At 38.2% G+C, this 19,286-nt stretch overlaps 2 protein-coding genes across 4 annotated transcripts; both read left to right on the top strand.

Annotated features, from left to right (window-relative positions):
- Positions 1-3,793: 3,793 nt before the first annotated feature.
- ostm1 (osteoclastogenesis associated transmembrane protein 1) lies at positions 3,794-8,674 on the top strand. Of its 2 annotated transcripts, none has more exons than XM_067482709.1 (6): positions 3,794-4,285; positions 5,108-5,222; positions 5,695-5,792; positions 5,880-5,990; positions 6,366-6,528; positions 7,559-8,674. In XM_067482709.1, the coding sequence occupies exons 1-6, from the start codon at positions 3,896-3,898 to the stop codon at positions 7,612-7,614; spliced, it is 933 nt and encodes a 310-aa protein (XP_067338810.1). In that variant the 5' UTR covers positions 3,794-3,895; the 3' UTR covers positions 7,615-8,674. The 2 variants fall into 2 exon arrangements, with proteins under 2 accessions (XP_067338810.1, XP_067338811.1); XM_067482710.1 differs by having other exon boundaries at positions 4,099-4,280.
- A 5,343-nt stretch (positions 8,675-14,017) lies between these two features.
- Positions 14,018-19,230, top strand: drc1 (dynein regulatory complex subunit 1 homolog (Chlamydomonas)). Of its 2 annotated transcripts, none has more exons than XR_010911256.1 (16): positions 14,018-14,195; positions 14,438-14,516; positions 14,842-14,966; positions 15,078-15,252; positions 15,576-15,713; positions 16,071-16,157; positions 16,253-16,375; positions 16,459-16,586; positions 16,754-16,888; positions 16,999-17,371; positions 17,632-17,721; positions 17,867-17,941; positions 18,029-18,077; positions 18,348-18,500; positions 18,608-18,710; positions 18,904-18,938. XR_010911256.1 is itself a non-coding variant. In XM_067482467.1 (16 exons), exons 1-16 carry the CDS (start codon positions 14,119-14,121, stop codon positions 18,928-18,930), a joined length of 2,034 nt encoding a protein of 677 aa, XP_067338568.1. In that variant the 5' UTR covers positions 14,018-14,118; the 3' UTR covers positions 18,931-19,230. The 2 variants fall into 2 exon arrangements, 1 of the variants encoding a protein (XP_067338568.1); XM_067482467.1 differs by having other exon boundaries at positions 18,029-18,174; positions 18,904-19,230.
- The last annotated feature ends 56 nt before the right edge of the window (positions 19,231-19,286 follow it).

Raw genomic sequence — 19,286 nt, 5'->3', positions numbered from 1 at the left:
TGCCTCTTTGGTAATTATCCCCCACTACATGAGCACAGCTTTACAGGAGAGATCCCAGCAAAACTCCAGCCGGCCCACGGAAGAGTGCACAACACACCGTCAACAATGATTAACTTCTCACAGCGCCGCAGAGATGCCTGACTCGAGGAGACTCCGTAAATACATTGAACCTGCTCTTGTGTGACATACAAGTGATGAGCAGATTTAGTTGGGCTGTTTCAAACTGGAGTATTGCCTAGGACACCTGTAGAGCTGACATTTATTGAAACACCTGTGAAACCGTCACAGTCAACATCTCCGTCTCCTTTATATTATTTTATGTTGGATCAATTAACTGCAAAAAATGTACAAAATACAAAAGTCTTACAGTTAAGATCCGGGTAACCTGGTAATGCTAGAAGGTAAAAGTATCAAACCTAGAAGTATCAATTTAGCCGAAAAATATAATATTAAATAACATATTATACAGTATGTGTTATGATTGTTAGCATTTGTGAACAAGTGCTCATATACCATTATACTACTGTGGAGGTGGTTTTAACTGAGGGGTCTTCAGCCTAAGGGTCACACGCCACCTCCTTCCCCCATCCCAGCATAGCTTTTCCTCTTCTATTTAATTGAAACCATCTGAGAAGTCAGAGGAGAAATCATGTTTTTGTACAGTAAGCGACACAAGCAAGTTTAAATCTTTGTATTTTAGTGCATTGTGTTTTACCCTGAAAATTAATTTTGAATGGAATGTATTAAAAAATGAAATCATTCCCTTAAATGTGTAATAGATTTTATGTATAAATGTGGAAATACTTAAATATCATGCAGGTATCCCCCTAAAAGTACCGAACCTGACTATACGCACTCAGTCACTTTCCATCACTGCACTTATTCACTTAATTGTGTGTAAGTACAGTATATGTGACTTTTATCAAAAACCTCACAATGAACTAGGCTCTGGATACTGTAAGTGGCTGCATGAAGTACACTAAGTAATTTAAAATATTCCACTACTGTTGCACTCTCATAGTGACCTACATATAGACCTAGATACATAAACATTTTTGGCAACAATATCATCCCATAAAAGCTCCAATAACTGTAATCTAAAATCTAAACATTCATTTGTGGGAGCTGGGTGGGAAACGGAGGAGCATCCGTTTCTTCCTACAAAACTCCTTCATTTAAACCCGACTCAGATCGGTCCCTTTCAAAGGCGCAGAATAGGCCTGCCTTGATCTGCATCAATTGTCATCCCGGGGCTCAGGGGCACTTCGGCGGCCAGTATAGCGGGCGAAGTCAGGGCTAATCCCTGGAGAAGGGGAGAATCACGGGAGAGGAGAAAGGCAACAATAACCAAGTCAAGCGTATAAAATGAAAGCGAAATCTCTATTATCACTCCCCGCAATTCCCAGCAAAGTGGTGAAAATCAGGGTTAGTTTGTGATTCGAGTCAGACGCGGAGGGAAGAATTTGGGGGTCCCTGCAGGTTGGGAGACTCACACGACGAAAAGGGCAATATTCTGGAGAAAAGGGGAAGAAGAAAGCCCCTCTCCCATCCCGACATAACCATTAAATGCAGTCTGACTTTATGTTGTATAGAGAGGGGGGGACAAGAAAGGAGGCACAGTTCTCCTATGAAAGAATGAGGTTTTTGGCGGATTAGGGACGGCCCGAAGGATGAAGAATAACTTCTGCATAACTTTACAGCTATTTTCTCTCCCCACGCCAAGAGCCAAGTTTGAGGCTGAACTGGTTGGAGTTAACCCCTTTTGTAATGGTCCAGTTTCAGATTTTCACAAGGAGGAGAAACATCCCAAGTTGGACACGTACACGATCAGTTTACAGGCGCAGAATTATATTCCAGGATTTGGAATTCTGAGACTGTTCTGCATTTTTGTGTTTTTTTTTTCCCTTCACATTGTCAACAGTGGTAGGGTGTAAACTAGATATTTATAAAAAATACTTTATGCTTTTCTCACAGCTACATTTACTTCAGATTTGGATTTTTTTACACATAAATGCTTATGTGACCAGTTTAAGAAATGATATGAAGCGCTTGTCCTATATTAATGGATCTGTGAGTTGTTTTTCAGATAATGTGTATGCAGATCTGGAGTTATTTTACTTTAGATCTTTTTAGATATTATAGTTTCATTTTGTGACACCAAAAAAAGGAAAAATGTCCAATATTTTATTAAAAAACAAAGTTGAGATGAAAGTCCAAACTACTATAAATATGTAAAGAAGAATTTTGCTGTGTCTCATTTCCTACTTCATGAGTATTCCATACTCCTGCTACTGTAACTGTACATAACTGAACATTGGCCTATTTAAATTAGGTTCACTACATCTAACAGAAAATTGACTCTTCTTACACACACCATTAACCATCTTATACAATATACAGAAGTAATAACAATGTATCTTGTAGGAAACATATTTATGCAGAATGAAGAAGTTACCTAAGTAGGGTGTTAAATCCAGGACTTGAGGACTTACTGTGCTTGAGTATTAATCAATAGGTACACATAATCTACTGACCAGTTTCTTCGTTGCATGGTTGTGTGCTCCAAATCAAGAGCTCCTTGGACTTTCTCGTGAAGGGCTCTTATCATCAGTATCTTTTAATTTACAGACCTAATTAGTGATTTTTTTTTTTTTTTGGTTTCTCTATCTATCACATGCTAATGAAGGCATTTTCTGCCATCTGACAATAATGGTCATCTCTAACAGTAATGATATGCGGATTTTACTTGGTGCTTTGCTGATTAGCCCACATCAATGTAATGTGACCAGTTCTAGTTAATACTCAAGCCTATATCTTTAATCATTGCATGCATAAATAATAATAATAATAAATATAATAATAGAAAAAATGCTTCTCTGTAAGCTGGTATAACCAAATGGACACGAATAAGTGCACAAAAAGCTAAAAACAGAAACAAAGGGTTTAGTTTGTAATCACTTGTTCTTTCTGGGAGACACACTAGAAAATAATAAAGGAGTTGGGAACATCTGAACAATTAGGTGAACTCTAGTCAGGAGAAGAAGAGTTAATGAGCTGCCGGTGCCATGTGCAGTGAGAGGAGCATTAGGGGCCAGAATCCACATTTACCACTGGAGTTGTGCACAGGCTATCAGAATAGGCTGCTAATGCTGCGCACATTCTCTCCCCCCTTATTTTCATTAGGCTCTGATGACTGTGGAATTGATGCGGCCTGCAAGTTATCAAGAGCCACTAATTTCACATTAACGACCATTGACTGCGATGGCTTGATTCGAGGGGGTTTTTGACAATTATCACAATCAGGATTGGAGCCCAGATCGTTTACCTTGACTCCGTGATCATTTGCTCGCAGCCGAGCGCACATTGCAAAATTGTACGGTGTCAAAACCCCGTAAATAATGCGGACACCAGGAGAAATGGCTTTCCAGCACGCACAAGTGTATGTGCATATGCACATGCACACGCATCGAACCACCCACCCACCTTACACTAACCATAAGAGGCAACCTACCCTACTATGTGATAGATAGCACAGATTCACCTAGTTTCTCTAATGGGTTTTCTAATGGGTCCAGTTAAATCCTATTTTTAATTAGGGGTGAATTCACGCGAATTAAATAATGACGATAAAAAAGATGTAGAAGTTGAAGATTATTTACAAGGGTTACACTTATTTCCACAGTAAAAGTAACTAAAAGTAGGCAATTGTGTACAGTTGTGTAAAAGTTACACTGTAGGGTAATGCGACTACAAACGTTGCATTTACTACTGTACGCGATGATGAATTCTCGCGAGATTGCATGCTGTCACATGATCACCCTGGACGTCAACAGGAAATAATGACTTATGAAGACTAAAAGAAGAACAAAAAACCCTGTTATCTCAGATTTCAGCCATGTCCCTCTACAAAAACTGTTTAATTTTGTTGGCGATAAATATTTTCTCTCCTGTGTCCGGCGACGGAGTAAACGGTACCGCTCCAGACACAACAGACAAACGGACACAAAGCCCGTCTTTGAGCCCCCCTGTTGTAGCTGCAGCAGAGCTCAATTCAGCCAATATCAAGCCTGATTTGGACTCTCTATTCCCCCTTAGTCTACTGTCGTCCTTCCCGGAAGACCCGGAGGTCAGTGACTACTGCAGTGAGTTGCTACACATTTTTGGGCAGAGGTATGTCGCCTGTGTGAGCTGTCTGGTACCTGCTGCTCGGCCCGTCAAGGTGTGTCAGAACTGTTACTCCAGTTATGGCAGCCTCGCGAACATCTACAGGAACATCTCGGGTACGGTACGTGTTCAAATCAAAGTCATTTTCAGTGTTTTTAGTCTGGCTGCAGAAATAGTAGCAAAGGCCTTGTTAATGCGCAGTAGTCTCATGACACTTCATGGTCTTGTGATGTGACTGGTGACTTTTGAGGAAACACGATTTTTACAATAGATTTTCCATTTTTAGCTGATGTTTTAAAGCCGATGGAATGTGAAATCTTTTTTTATACAGTTATATGCCAAAGTTGTTCCCCGAGTTTGGGCCAATAAAATCATTTGTTATGATGTTTTATGTGAAAACGAGTAAATTCGGCCACTGCATCAAAATGAGTTAGTAATGACTATGTCTAGACTTGCTTTTAGGAAAGTTTAGCACTGTTCCTTTAGACCCCTTCGTGTACTGAGTTATGTTCATCCTTCTTTGTATGTAAAGCATGTTCAAGATCCGCCATTAGGTTTTTAGTAATGTCCAGGAGCTGCACTAAAACTTTCCGCTTGTGTTTTCGGAAGTTGTTGATGGTGGAATCTCAAGTCTGCTTTGGATCATTGGATTGTTGTTTCCATTTTCACTTTTCTGACTGACTGCAGGACATTTGCATATAGAATTACCAGTATTTTGTGAAATGTATTAATGGTATAATTTAACTCATTTTTAATGATTTGACTTGCTGTGGCTGTGTCTAGTCTAGTAAACTTTAGTCTAAGATACCTTTCAAAGATAGCAAGAAATATCACATTGATATCAGGGGTCACAAATGTAATTAAAAAGTTTGTGTTATGATCCTTGGGCCTGGTCATCCATCTCTAAATGAATGGGTGTTAAAGTCTGGTTGTGTGTCCTCAGTTGGGTCCTGCAAATGTGAGCTGCAAAGACAACCTTCTGCGCAGTGATCGGCTGATGCTGGTTAACCTCCTATACATTAACTTGGAAGATGTGTGGAGCAAATCAAACTGTAAACGTAAGTCTTTTGCAGAACACTTTTTTTGTACTGTATTATTATAATTTTGTGTTCTTAACTCACACAGCTGCTTGACCACAGAGGTCAAGTGTTCAGTGTCATGTAGAAGTACAGTAGCTTCATTGAAGATCAGACAGTAGACCCACTGATTGTTGCAAACATCAAATATCTGACCTTCATCTTAATAGAGTGACTCTCCAGTAATCAGGGTATCCAACAACAACAAATCATAACAACTATGAAACTGAAACAAGAAAACTTAGGCATCTTTGTCAGAAAAACGATTTTATTAATCTACTTATGTACTGGTTGTTTTAGCTCTAGTTTGTCTCTGGATTCTCCTTTCCTGTGACCGTAATATAGAGGAGCTGAATAATGATGTAATGACTGTATTGATAAAATAATATGGTTCATATTGAATGAATTAATTAATAGGCCTAATTGGAAATTGTGTTTATTTCCTGTTTTGCAGAGTGTATCACTAAAGAATTCCAGAGTCTGACTAATGACACACTCTACTTCATGGCCATGCTCAACCAAACTCGCACCTGCTTTGAGAAGTATCCACAGGTACATCATGCACTGGGTTATGTCTGTTGCACATTTACATTCATAAGGTTTCTATAGGACTGTTTCAATTTTCTCTGTTTTTCACAGGGTAATCATTCAGAGCAATGCAAAAACTGTAACAGCTCATACAAAGGCCTAAATGAGCTTTACAGCAGAATGGAGAAGAATCAGTCTCTGTGTATAGACATAGAGGATGCAGTAAGTATGTTTCCTCCTCCTTAAGATGGAAAGAGAGGCATTAAATTAAAGAGGCAGGAAATCTTTGTGTCAGGTCAAAAGGTTCTATTGTCAAGCTTGTATGATTAAGCAAAATTTAATACAAAAAATGTTTTTTTTATTAAAATGTAATACACATTTCTATTAAAATAAAATGAAGTCTTCATCTCATAGTCACTAAATTCATTTTCATGGTTTCATTGTGTATTAATGGCTAAAAGACATTAAAGCCCCTAGATATAGTGATTATTTAAGCACATAAACCTAAGTGTGGATATAATAGTCACAGTGTCCTGTAATTGCATTGATTTGAGCTAAAGTTGAATTTGGGGGTTTGCCTTGTTTGCCTTGTTTCAGATGAATATGACCCGCAGACAGTGGACTAATTTTAATTGTACCGTCGCCCGTGAGGAGACTGTGCCGATTATCGCTGTCTCCAGCTTTATGCTTTTTCTGCCCATCATCTTCTACTTGAGCAGCTTCCTTCACTCGGAACAAAAGAAACGCAAGCTCATACACCGTGAGTAATCAGCTTAATTCGTCCATTGTCTCGCGTGCGCGCATGCACACACACACACACACACACACACACACACACACACATTGTTTGACAGGGTTTTGAGTCATTTTTTGTGGATGGTGGGGCTTGGTCTGACTGTGATATTGGCATTTGAATTGGATGGAGGAGAAAGGAGGTATGGATATGGGATTCTAAAGATTAGTGGGCACACATCTGGATCATGGACCAAGTTACAGGATTACTTTTTTTTTGTTGGTGGACGATGGGTGCCTTAAAGGATCAATGGGTGTTTCCCAAGAATGAGAAAGGGGACACATTTTTTGAGGCAGTGTGTAGAGTTTACAAATAGTGTGTGATGTGATAGACTTCATTCAAGAGCTTATACGACCAAAGTATTGTTGAGGAGCAACTCTGAGTTATATAAGATAATTTCTTTTAGTTACAGACAAATAGTCCTGGCTGTGTGACAATTACAGATTGTTTCTCCATAAATGTAAAAAATACTCTTGTTTAAGAAGATATTATAATTACTGAATCTAAAATATATGTAAAGCATTAATGTATCATCATAATAATTTGCCAATTTCCTGAGAGCTTTGAGTAATATTTTATCTTTTACTAAGGGTCTTAATGCACATCTGTAAAGGGGAACATTTTCCATTGCATCAACAGGCTTTTTTTTAAATCATCCATTATCTGTTGGACTCTATGACATAACTCTTGGTGTTCATCAAGTCCTCAGGTTTCCTCAGTTATGAAGCTTGTTGAATCTGACTTAGAGCAGTCATAAATGAAGACCTCACACATTAAATAAAGAGAGAGACTTAGGAAATGCATGAGGCCTATTCATTTAGTTGTGTTTGAGCCAGGATTATATCAACATCATTATCTTAATCATCATGAGCATCTGGGTATTTCTCAGATTATGATTAATGCATGTTTTAATAATTAGACAACAATGTAATTTAGCTCCACAGGAATTCATAAATGAAAAAAGTCCAGTATATTAATGTCCATTCTCTCTTTTCAGCCAAGCGAGCGAAGTCATACAGCAGCTTGACGAACATTCAGGACAAGCTGAACTGAAGAGGAGAGAGGTGTTCTTTGAAAACATATCATTGTCTCGTGTCAATGATTGGACATACCTCAAATGAATGTATAGCCCTCAAAAGCTGTTTTAACCAGTTGTCAGAGGAATGTGGTCCCAATCAGTATTCAAAGGCCTTCGAAGATCCAACTAAAATATTCTTGTAAAATACACTGGAATTTTTTTATGAACAAAATGGATTTTGGGCACATAAACATTTTCTTTAATATGCTTAAAACCTTTTCAAAATGTTGTAAATGGTGTTGGGATAATGTAGAAATTCCGCAGAGATTGTTTGAGTCAACATTTTACTGACGTAATTAAATATCATCTTTGTTTTATGAAATTTGACATGTTTAATCTTATTCTTTGCATTTCTATGAGGCAGGACCTATCTTGGAATCAATGTATATCTAACTTAAAAACTAAGCATATGGTTTGTTTGTTTCTGCACAGTAATCTTCCATCAGGTCCTCAGTCAGGCCTCTCCTTCCTTTTCAGCTCTTTAACTATCTTCATGTTCAGTGCATCCTGCAGTCTGAGACACACGGTTGTCAACAGAAAGAATGACTGGCTAGAAAGTGTGTATGTGTGCAAGTATAGCCAATGTGTGTATGTGCTCTATTTATGGGTTGATAAATGGGTTTTCTGTCTCTAATGTATGTCCAGAAGAGAGCTGCAAAAAGGAAGCACTTGATGTCCATTAGTGGTGACATGTATCCGCTGTAAGAAGAGGGGGTGCACATCAGTGGGGTGGGGTGGGGGAGTAAATAAAGACGCACATAATGTAAGAGCACTCCAAAGTACCATACTGTGATGTTACCTGTTTTCCAGTCACTGTTTTTTGTGGTTGCATAAAGCTTTTAATGTGCTTTGTTGTCGTTTCCCAGTGATGTTTAACTTAATTTGTTAAGGGTTTCTGACTGTTTATGACGTGAAGTCTCCTTTATCAGGTGAGCTTTGAATTGATGAATTTGCCTATTAGAAATGCATTTGCAGTGAAGTAATGTAAACCTTCATAATAAAGACACAAGCCAAAATACAAAAAATTCTCGCAAACATTGTGCAGGTGCATGTGCTGTAACTTAATCATAGTTTGTTTTGCGCTGATGATAATTTAGTTTTACATCGAGCTTCAATAAGTGGAAAGCATCTAAGTATATTTACTGAAGGACTGCACTTTTTCACAATGAGTGTTAGTTTTTGAGGGTTTCCATTTTACAATAGTTTTTACTTGTACATTACTACATTTAATAGGGAGATGCTCTTTTTACCCCATAGCAATATTGTGTCACATTACAAACGTCGTCAGTCTACAATGATTTTATAAAACAAGATGCAATTAATTCTCTTAAATAAAATGAAGTTGTCAGTCAGTGTAGGTAAGATGAGCTCCACAGGGAGCAGCTTCAGGTTTAAAATGGTGCTTACATGTCAGTGCATCTGTATTCTGACTGAATATTTATGCACCATAACAATGCAAACCTGAAGGATTCACCCTGTACAATGAACCCTTTTTATTTAAAACCTTTCCAAAATATTGCAAACTAAAATTGATTAAATAGTTTGTTTATTCATGTGTAAAGTTATTTCCACACTGTCAACACAACTTTAAGGTGCAGTTATTGTATCTGTGATAATAATTCAACAGTGCAAGTTGCATAACATAAAGAGCTTCTATTTGGAGTATTTCATACTGTTGAAGTGTTACTTAAAGGGTCTAAATAAAATGCATACCCCTGGGACCAACTATCTAGCTCCAGCGCTGTGACTGCACTTACATTTTGCCTAATGAGACCATACTGCATTGTGTATAAAGCTGTTTCTTCACACAGGAAGGCCCCTTGTTCTCAGGTTATGTGGCCTTGTGTTTCTTGCAACGAAGCATTTCCTCCGTCATTAGCTGCAAATCTAAATGTGGGATAAAGATACTTGGCCGAATAATCACAGCAACACATCCGTTAAACTCCTTTGGCTTTTTGGTCTTATGGAGCACAGCCACTGCTAACCATCAGCAGGTCTAAGAGCCTTACAGATATCCCGAGTCATATGATCCGGTTGTGCACAGCAGAGTGGCTAAAAACACGGGCTTTTGCCATTTGAGCTACTGCATAGTAAAGTGTCGAAGAGGGGGTGCTACCCAGAGCTCAGTGACAGCTTTGTGCTCTCCTGAGGCACATATGATGTGCATGGAAAAACTGTGCCTCCATAGGATTCACTGATTTACAGTCATTTGACAGTTTTTTTAATATCTTTTACTAAAGTAAAAGTAAGTAAGAGTCCTGCATCCAGAATTTTACCCTATTAAAGTGTATAGGTCATAGGTATAAAAAATGACTACGTGTCATATTACTGTATTATTATTATTATTATTATTATTATACAATAACATGAAAGGAGCATTTTTATATTACAGGCGGTCTGATTCAGGTCAGCGGATTTAAAAAGCCTCTCCCACGTTTGACTTAATTGTGCCGAAACTAGACGTTTGTTTTCAAAGATGTGACAAAAGTCACATCGTCTTGACTTTTCTTTCAGGTAGGAATAAATGGAATAATTAATCACTGAGCATTAAGGTCTACAATCTGTACTGAATAGGAATTAATATTCAAATTGTGGTATTTTATATGTCCAAGAGTTGTGTTAGTTGGATTTTTTTAAATAAAAATGCATCATATTGTATAGGCTGATCATGTTTCGATGTGAGATTTTAAATAATAACTATTAACCTAAAATATAGTTAGCATTGTAATAGGTGCAATATTTCCATCTGAAATGTGGTAAGACATACAGTAGCACCATAAAAAAATACTTAAGTAATGGATGAGTACCTCTGAACTGTACTGTACAATATTTGTAAATGCACTTAATTTATTTTCATAGCTCTTTTTTAATGTCTTTTAATGCTCTACGACCTGGTTCATGACAAAATGACTTCACCTTGCATTAGCATACATGATCAAAACAGATCCTCCCATGTAGCACTAGTAAAGGACTGTAAAGTGCCTTGCACATTGTTTGTGGTTTGGGGAAGGACTCAGTGATGTTGGCATTGACATTTTTTCATTTTAATTTGGGTGGGCCTGTGTGTGTGCACAATTGTCCCTTTTTTACCAAGCCACAGCACATTTACAATACATTTTGTCTGTTTATGAGAAACTGCAATTGGAATTGCAGGTAGTTTACGTCTTCACTGAACTGACTTCAGTGCTGCAAAATGTGCAATCCACCATTAATCGTGGCATTAATTGTGGCCTAATGCCATTGAAAATGATTGTACAGCTACAGTAATCCAATAACAAAGAGCTTTGATATAAAAAATAACCAAAAAAATAATTCTGCAGTTGGCGTGACAGTTTATGTGGAGGAAATTGACTCCTAACCTGATCAGGACACCCTGCTGCATTTCTGCTGGATTAGAGTGTGAAAGTGCAATAATTCATTACCTTTAGTGCATCAGCAGACATTTTTTATTCAACATGTACATATCCAATTTAGCTTCGAAACATGTTCTTTGAAAGCCAAAGTGCCATTACGAAAGTCGATGCCAACAGTTGTATTATTTAACAGTTTATTAATTAATTGGTAAAAACAGGTATACCTCTTCAGAGAGCGATTATCAAATGTTTTGACAAATTGATGAAATGTCTCTCTCGAAGGTGCAGTCATGGAAGTAAAGTTGACCTTTTTTAATGAATCTAGACTTTAAAAAGGTTGAGTTGTTAGCCTTTACAATGTGTTTCCCTGTTGGCTGATTTCTTTAGAGCTCTGGGGCCTGACAGCTGAAGCTAAACTGAGGCTTGACGATGTTTGAGACCTTGTCTGATGAGATACAAAGACTGGGCTGGAAAATAGCACCCACTGCATGGACCTTGAGATTATTACATACTATAACAATTATCCAGGCAAAGCACAAATTGTTATTTTTTTTTGCAATAGCCCTCTTTGTCTCTCAGTATATCTGCATCAGTGTTTGTCACTGTCCCTCACTCTTTCTTAATATTCAAAGGTTATGGTATCGGGGTTAAGCTGTGCCTGCTTGCAACAAATGCTCTTGCACATGGCAAAAACATACTTCTCTTTGCACAAGTTACCTTCAGACAAGGCCAGAATGTTTCATATTTGTTCGAAGAGCAGGGGGATGCTCTTTATGTTGTTTCTGAATCTGGCATTCTGTTTTCATTTATTAAATCTCCTTCTTGAAAATGACTGTTTTGCTCTTCTTTGACAAGGTCGTGGGCTCCTCTAGACTAAATGCCTTTGAATTTGCCACTGTCTATAAACATTCTCCACTGTTCTGTATTTTGTTTTTCAGTGCATCCCATGTTATGAAGCAGCCGATGTCTCCTCCATTGTGGTGATATTAAGGAACTGTTAGTTAGGACTAAAATTGTTACCCAATATCCCAACACCAACACCCTAAGCTGTCAGTTAACTGGTTGAAGTTCAGGCTTAGATTGTGCACCTCTCAACCCCTAAGCAATGAATATGATGCTTTGTTGAACAAGGAGTAAACATATGCTTTTGGGGGTAGGAATTAGCAGACACACAAATACACATGCACCCTCTCTCACAGAGCATATGCAGAGTGAATGGGGCTTATTATACACCTGCAAGTAGGGTCAAAGTCTGTCAATCCCTGGCTTATGGTTTTATGATAGATTATAGAATCACTCTCTAATGGCAGTCATTCAGTTTGTAATCTCAGCAGCTTGATGCAAAAGCACCCGGCCTTTCTGCTCAGCTTCTGTTGAAAATAAGTCTTTCTCTTCATTCATCCTTTACTTTCCCCTTCTCACAAAGGTCTTATGACAAGTCAGCTGTTGGTGACATCACAGATGCTGGATCATATGTCAGAAACCTTTGCTACATGACTTACATCCCTTGTGGCTCAGAGAGAACTGAGGCCACTTGAAGCAAAAGAGCGCAGGGGTGCCACGGGGGGTGAGGGTGAGCGTGAAGGCTCACAACAGGCTGGAAACATGGGGGGTGCTCTTTAGGGCAGGAACATCTGACCCATGTATGGGTTTGTTTGTGTAGGCAACCAGAGAGTGCCCATCTTGCCATCAGCTTGAAAAGACATTTACATGGAGAGTGTGCGTCAATTAGAAAGTCCATATTCTCTGCATGTGAGTCACTGGGTTCCTGTTTTGTATCAGCACATATAAGAAAAAGGCATGGCTGATACTTTTCAAACATGCCCTTTTTCAACAACATTTAAAGAATCTGGATTTATAGGACTTGAGTAAACCTTTGATCACTAGGCAGTGGTCACCTGAAGTCAATATTCAAAAATGTAATTAAAGCTGAAAAGCGTATTACTGGCTTATGGCTCAACATTTGAGCCACAACAGGTAGGGAAATGCTTTATGACACATTTGTTCTTTTCTAAAAATGTTTTAAAGAAATCATCCATGTACTGTAAGCATCACTCCAATAATTAATTTACAAACCAATTATTAGGCTTTACTTTACCTTTAACTTCTGTTTTGTTAATCAAGAAAAAAATGGATGTTTCAGGCCAAAGCTTTAGTGTCCCATCTTTAAAGCCTTTAAAACCTCACTTACCTTTATTCAAAGTAGACTTTCAAGCATCATTTTGGAGCAACAACATTATTGTAATTTTAACTACAACCATTATGTTGTGTAATGTTTGTAATGACATTAGTTATCCTTTTGCATTTTATGCTCACATCATTTTGCCCACTGCATGTGTTTACAATCCAGGTTATTTGTGAACGTGTATAACGCTACACTACAGGTAGTCTACACTTTTATAGGTAGTCATCACAGGGATTGTGTCTGCATTCACACATTCTGTAAAGCCTGTGCAAAGCTTATGTTAAGCTTTCAAGTAAATTTGGGCTAATGGAGAAACAAGGCTGTCAATACTGGTCTGAACACACACTGGAAAACTTTAAATTCAAGAAAGCATTTTCCCATAGTAACCCAGAGGGTTCGCTACATAATATTACCGCTAGATGGTAGCAACAAGCCAGGAAACAAATTAACTGCATTATTACTACTGTGTTCTTCACATTTCCATCTTATAAGATTTTAGAATGGGAACAGAAAAGTCGAATTTCTAACCACTGTGTGCACATCTATACTTTCATCCTTTTAATAGCACCTTTGCCTATAGTAAGGTACACATCCAAAGTGTAGCCTAAAACAAAAACGCATTTTGACAACTACTGACATCATGTTCCAGAGACCGTAGCATGAGAGTTAAAGTACATGTAATCTAACTATATATATTTGTTGGTGACTTATGTTGTTATAAAACACTTTCAAGGGTCCTGTTGATTATTTGTGACATTTGGCTCTCGAACTTACGGGGGTAAATGAAGGCAGCACGGACCACACTCTAGTGGCTTTGTTGCTATAGCAACAGTTCCTAAACAGACTGCACCGATACAGTGCAGCTACTTTTTCCTGCTTTAGCTAATTACGACGACATTATAGCATTCATATGAGTAACTTTTACACCTAATAATCTGATTATGGAAACAGTTAATAAGGATCCAGACGGGGCCCCTGAACCTTCTGCGTTTTCTGAAAATCGAGAGGCTAAGAACAGGTAACCTGACTAGATTACTTATGGCTAAATAACCTGAGTTAACGTTGTTAACTAATATTAGCTAATAGTTATATTTTTCTGCAGCATAGGATATAAGACTACTACTACTGATAATAGTATTGATGATTTGCTGTTCTTATGGGCTCATAAAACACTGCCTCTCATGGTTAACGTTAGCGTTATTTTTGCCTTATTTTAGTTTGAATGCAATTGCAAAATAAAGTGTAACGCTGCATATTTAGGGTCTCCACAAAGGATGACGACAAAGATGAGGCCAGTAAAAACCAGCCTCAAGAGGAGCACGTGGATGAAACCGAAAAGGTTTGTTTAGTGGCTAATCTAATTTCATCATTGAAAGGGAACTAACGGTACCTTTAACGTTCGAAATTCAAACAAAATATTTTAAAAGGCCATCTGGATTTCTCATATGCCTGATAATATGACCTCACCAAAAAAGGTACCAAGTAAAGTTAAGTAATGTGTTAGTCAAGGGTACTTATTATCCTTACCCTATCCTAAATTATCCTTATAGTGACCTACTCTTCGCTAATTAAGTGCAATTTCTTGACATGTACTCTGACTCAAAATCTTACTGATACATTGACCTATTTTGAAAAGAAACTATTGTCTTTTTTTTTTTTACAAGACGACTCCTCAGGAGATAATTAGCCTGCAGAGAGATTTATCAGCATTAGTGAACAACACTTATACTGCATTTATTGCCAAAGAGTTGCTGCGAAGGAGTAAGTTGGAAGAAGCTCACAAAATTAGGTAATGTGATAAAACAAATGTTCAGTGTCCAATAGTAAATAATCTAAAACAAAGAATACACTGAAAAATGCCTAATGTCAAATTATACTATTATTCCTTTCTTTTTCCTAGAATGGAGCAGGTGGAAAATGATGCAAAGTCTAGTCGGGCAATATTGGAGGAAATCAGAAGTAGGTGGTCAAATGAGGGGATTCCTCAGGAGCTGCAGAAAGCTCTGAATAGCCAGCAACAGCTGTGTAATGATGTCATCGAAGACAAAAAAAAACTAATTAATGATTTGCAACAGGTATCTATCTATCTATCTATCTATCTATCTATCTATCTATCTATCTATCTATCTATCTATCTATCTATCTATCTATCTGTCTGTCTGTCTATCTGTCTGTCTGTCTGTCTGTCTGTCTGTCTGTCTGTCTGTCTGTCTGTCTGTCTGTCTGTCTGTCTGTCTGTCTGTCTGTCTGTCTGTCTGTCTGTCTGTCTGTCTATCCATCCATCAATCCATCCATCCATCCATCCATCCATCCATCCATCCATCTATCTATTTCTGCCTGTCTGTCATTCATTCTGTCTATCTGTCTGCCTGTCACTTTCCATGTGCTGTCTGATTAGGAGCTGAAGGCTAGAGATGATCGCTTTGTGAAGGAATTAAGGAAGCAGGCAGAAGAGCTGGACCTAACGATAGAGAGGATGGAGGAGCAGATCAATACCCTGACAAAGGCCTACAGGGAGGAGCTGTCCCAGATGGAGGTAGTACCAATCCTGCGTAAAAATTAAGTAAATAATTTGACTTGCTATACATTGTCTACTACCAATAACAATTTCTTCAAGACTTAGTTTTTTTTATATTATATTAAAAAAAACTAATTACATGCCTGTTACCTTCAGTTGTGTTCTGTGCTTATTACTATTACTACTATTACTATTATTATAGCAAATATTAGCAAATATGCTTTTATAAGGTTGAAGAATATATCTGCTAAATATCTTAATGTTAGCATGTCATTGTGAGCATTTTAACACAGTGTATTTTATAACATGTCTATAAAGCCTTTATTCTGCAAATGTTGTCAGTCTTACTAACTGTTGCACTTGTGTTGCTGGCAGAGTGTTTATATGCTGAAAAGGGAAGCCTTACTTACAAGAGACAAGACTGATTGGGAAGAACACATGAGGGACCTTTGTCGCAAAGAGGTCAGGATACGTGCAAAAACACACACTTTGCATGTGCAACCTTCAGTTTTTTTTCCCATTTATATCAAATATAACATCTAATCTTTTTTTTTTAGCTCGAGAGGGTTACACAATGGAAGGAGAAGGTGGAAGAATATGAAACAATAATTCATAATCTGATGTTGGACAGTATCGAGAAGCGCAACAATGCTGAGATAGAGCACAATGCAAAGTTTCAGGTTTGCACAAAAAAAAATAAATCCCAATTTTTCGCATAAACAAAAATCTTGGGATGCTCTGAGTCCCATTCTTACCACCGCAGGTTCTGGAGAGAGATCATCAGAACTTAAAGGGCTCCAGCATGTTGACCAAGCTAAAAAACATAAGAGCAAAGAATCAAGTAGATGTACGCAAGTTCAATCTGACTGATATGAAGAAGAGGGCTACAAGGTATTGGTGAATGTTTTACTTTAAAGTTTAATTTATTGTAGCTGAAATATTTCTAATTTATTTAGAATCTCCAAAACTCATGTTTTTCAAGCCTTCTCCAGCTCCCTTATCAATTCAAATGCTGATTTCATTTCCTCTCTTTTAATCTTCATGACTTTGTGCTTCAGCCTCCAGATTGAGATCAAAAATATAGTCTCCAAGTGTATCAATGAGAAAAAACAACTTGCAAAGAAAAGCCAATATTTGTCTGAGAGCTACAAACATGACATCCAGCAATATGAACACATGCAAAAGAAAATCAAGTGAGTCATCAATTTAAAGCATCACTGGCATAATGCATAATTACTCAGTGTACTTCTTGAACCTGAATCTTTGTGTCTTCTGCTCCTGTTTTTTTACCACTTCCCCACAGGCATTTTTCAGCTGCAAATGCCAGAAAATTCAAGGACATGTGGCTAATGCTTGATGCAGAGATCAAGAAACTAGCAGAGAGGGCTTTGGACATCGACTTGCAGATATGCAAACATCTTGGGTTATCCTGGGAGCCCCCTCCTTTGGCCTTCATGGTGCATTGTGATCCGAACCAGGCTGCCTCCCAGCCATTTCAAACTGGAGGGGCTTTGCACTGCAGCCAAGAGTCAATGGGTACTAATGGTGATGGCAGAAGCATAAAAATGTACAAGAAAGTAACAGCAGTGCAGTGTGAGGATGGTGCAGAGGTGGAGGGAGGGAAGTTGCCAATGGAGACACTGAGGAAAGTGATGAAGATGCTGTGCAATGAAGTGGTGAGAAACAAGTTCAAGATCCGTATATTTGTTAAGCACATACTTTTTTACAACAGCACGGTAGTTGTTCAAAAGTTTAGACATCCTCAAATATATTTATATAGCAAACATAGGCACATGAAAATAAAGAATTTCCATAAAATGGCATTGCTGAAAATGTACTGTAAATATTAATGGTAGTCAAAGCAGCACAAAGAGAAATAATAAGCAGTTATGTGACAAGTATCTTCAATCAAATGTTTCCTCTTCTTCCATTTCAGGGCTACCTTATGGAGGACAAACAGCTGAAGCTGCTGGCTCCCCTGGAGGAAGAAGAACAGGCTGTTGTGAAGCCATGCTCTCTCATTTCTGTGAGTTCATGTCCACTTTTTCTTATGCATTTTTACAGCACCACCATTTTAGACATAGTTAGAGTGGTTGTAATGCATAGCTGTATTGTTGGACTATACTATGGTCAAACTCCTGAACAACCGGATATGTTGTTTTGTCTTCCAGTCTTTAGGCATTGAAGAGGACGATTTGCCAAAATTGGCTCATTTCCTGTTAGAGTACCAACGACAGCAGACAGAGGTATGTAGGGAGAGAGATGTTTGTTCAAAATATGGCTGACACAAGATGATTGTAAATAAACAATTAGTATTTCTGTGTCTTATGCAGGGTGACTGTGGTAAGCTGGGGGCATCCAGTGATCTGGAAGAGGCAGCAGGTACCAGCTCTACAACTAATCTGACCTCTGACCTCATCAATTACAATCATGTCCTACCTGCTCTTAAACATTTCCTCGAGCAGCATGTGAAGACCAGGTTAAGTTCAAATGATTTAAACCTCTTCATAAGTACTGGAGTATTGTACAGTCATTATGTGGAGTATCTCCTACAAACGCTGGCTGTTTTTCAGAATGTTTGTGATGCAGCAGTGAGATTGTCTTTCTTCATAATTATGTGTTACTAATCCTACACTCCTGGTGCTTTTTAAGGGAGAGCTCAGACCACCAAAAGAGCACTTTGTTGCATTTTGAAGCCTGGGATAGTTCGGAGAAAGCAGCTTACTGGGACAGGATGGGCAACATCATCCCTGAGGATAAAGTCAGACTCTGGGAAGCAGCAGAGAATACACTAAAACAGTATCTGTGAGTAACAACCAGAATGCTCGCCATCCACCACACACACACACACACACACACACACAAACACACAGAGAAAATATCTGAGTAATTTCTTTTTGTTGCGATTCCAGTGAGGTCCTTACAGACATTTCTGATCTCATCCCTGAGACTGAGACTCTAAAGCAGCAGAACAATGAGCTGCGGATGCTGCTCCAACAATCTCTCAATTTATCAGTATGTGTGTTTGTTTTTATGTCTCAATGTTTTCACTTGAGAAAGACTGACAACTTTACAGAAAATAACAAGGCACCATGACGGCTTTCATGTCATAAAACAGTGCCCTATAGTGTTTGTGAAAGGATTATATAATTCATCATTTTATAATTCATCACTGATTTTCCATCTGACATACTTTATTCTCTGACAGGTCAGCACAGAGATGGAGACGTCCTAATCAACATGGAATAAGCAGAACTGGAAACAGTGTGTGTGAGGTTATGTGAACATTTGTGGAAAAATACATTTTCCTAGAAAAAATGATAAAAAAGATCTAAGGAAAGATCAAGCACGTTGATTTGGCATGAGTTTTTATGACAGATGCCCTTCCTGCCCCAACCCTCCCATTTTTATGTGGGCATGGGACCGGCACCAGGGAGTGTAAGTATATTAGAACTGCTGAAGTACAAATTAAAATTTGAGTGATGAAAGAGGTTAAAATGCTAGTCCAAGTATACAGTAATGATAATTTGAGCTGGAAATGTCAGTTAAAAGCAGAAGCTGAGAAAGAAATTAATGCCTGTTCAAGCAGTT

The sequence above is a fragment of the Channa argus genome, chromosome 17, assembly GCF_033026475.1.
Source record: "Channa argus isolate prfri chromosome 17, Channa argus male v1.0, whole genome shotgun sequence".
Taxonomy (NCBI): Eukaryota; Metazoa; Chordata; class Actinopteri; order Anabantiformes; family Channidae; genus Channa; species Channa argus.
This window is presented reverse-complemented; position numbering and strand designations above follow the sequence as displayed.

Coding starts and splice junctions, on each gene's coding strand:
- ostm1 (XM_067482709.1), top strand. CDS start 3,896: ATGTCCCTCTACAAAAACTGTTTAATTTTGTTGGCGATAAATATTTTC. Junction 5,223..5,694: donor GAGCAAATCAAACTGTAAAC/GTAAGTCTTTTG, acceptor CCTGTTTTGCAG/AGTGTATCACTAAAGAATTC. Junction 5,793..5,879: donor GCTTTGAGAAGTATCCACAG/GTACATCATGCA, acceptor TGTTTTTCACAG/GGTAATCATTCAGAGCAATG.
- drc1 (XM_067482467.1), top strand. CDS start 14,119: ATGGAAACAGTTAATAAGGATCCAGACGGGGCCCCTGAACCTTCTGCG. Junction 16,889..16,998: donor CACATGCAAAAGAAAATCAA/GTGAGTCATCAA, acceptor ACTTCCCCACAG/GCATTTTTCAGCTGCAAATG. Junction 18,175..18,347: donor GAGCAGCATGTGAAGACCAG/GTTAAGTTCAAA, acceptor GTGCTTTTTAAG/GGAGAGCTCAGACCACCAAA.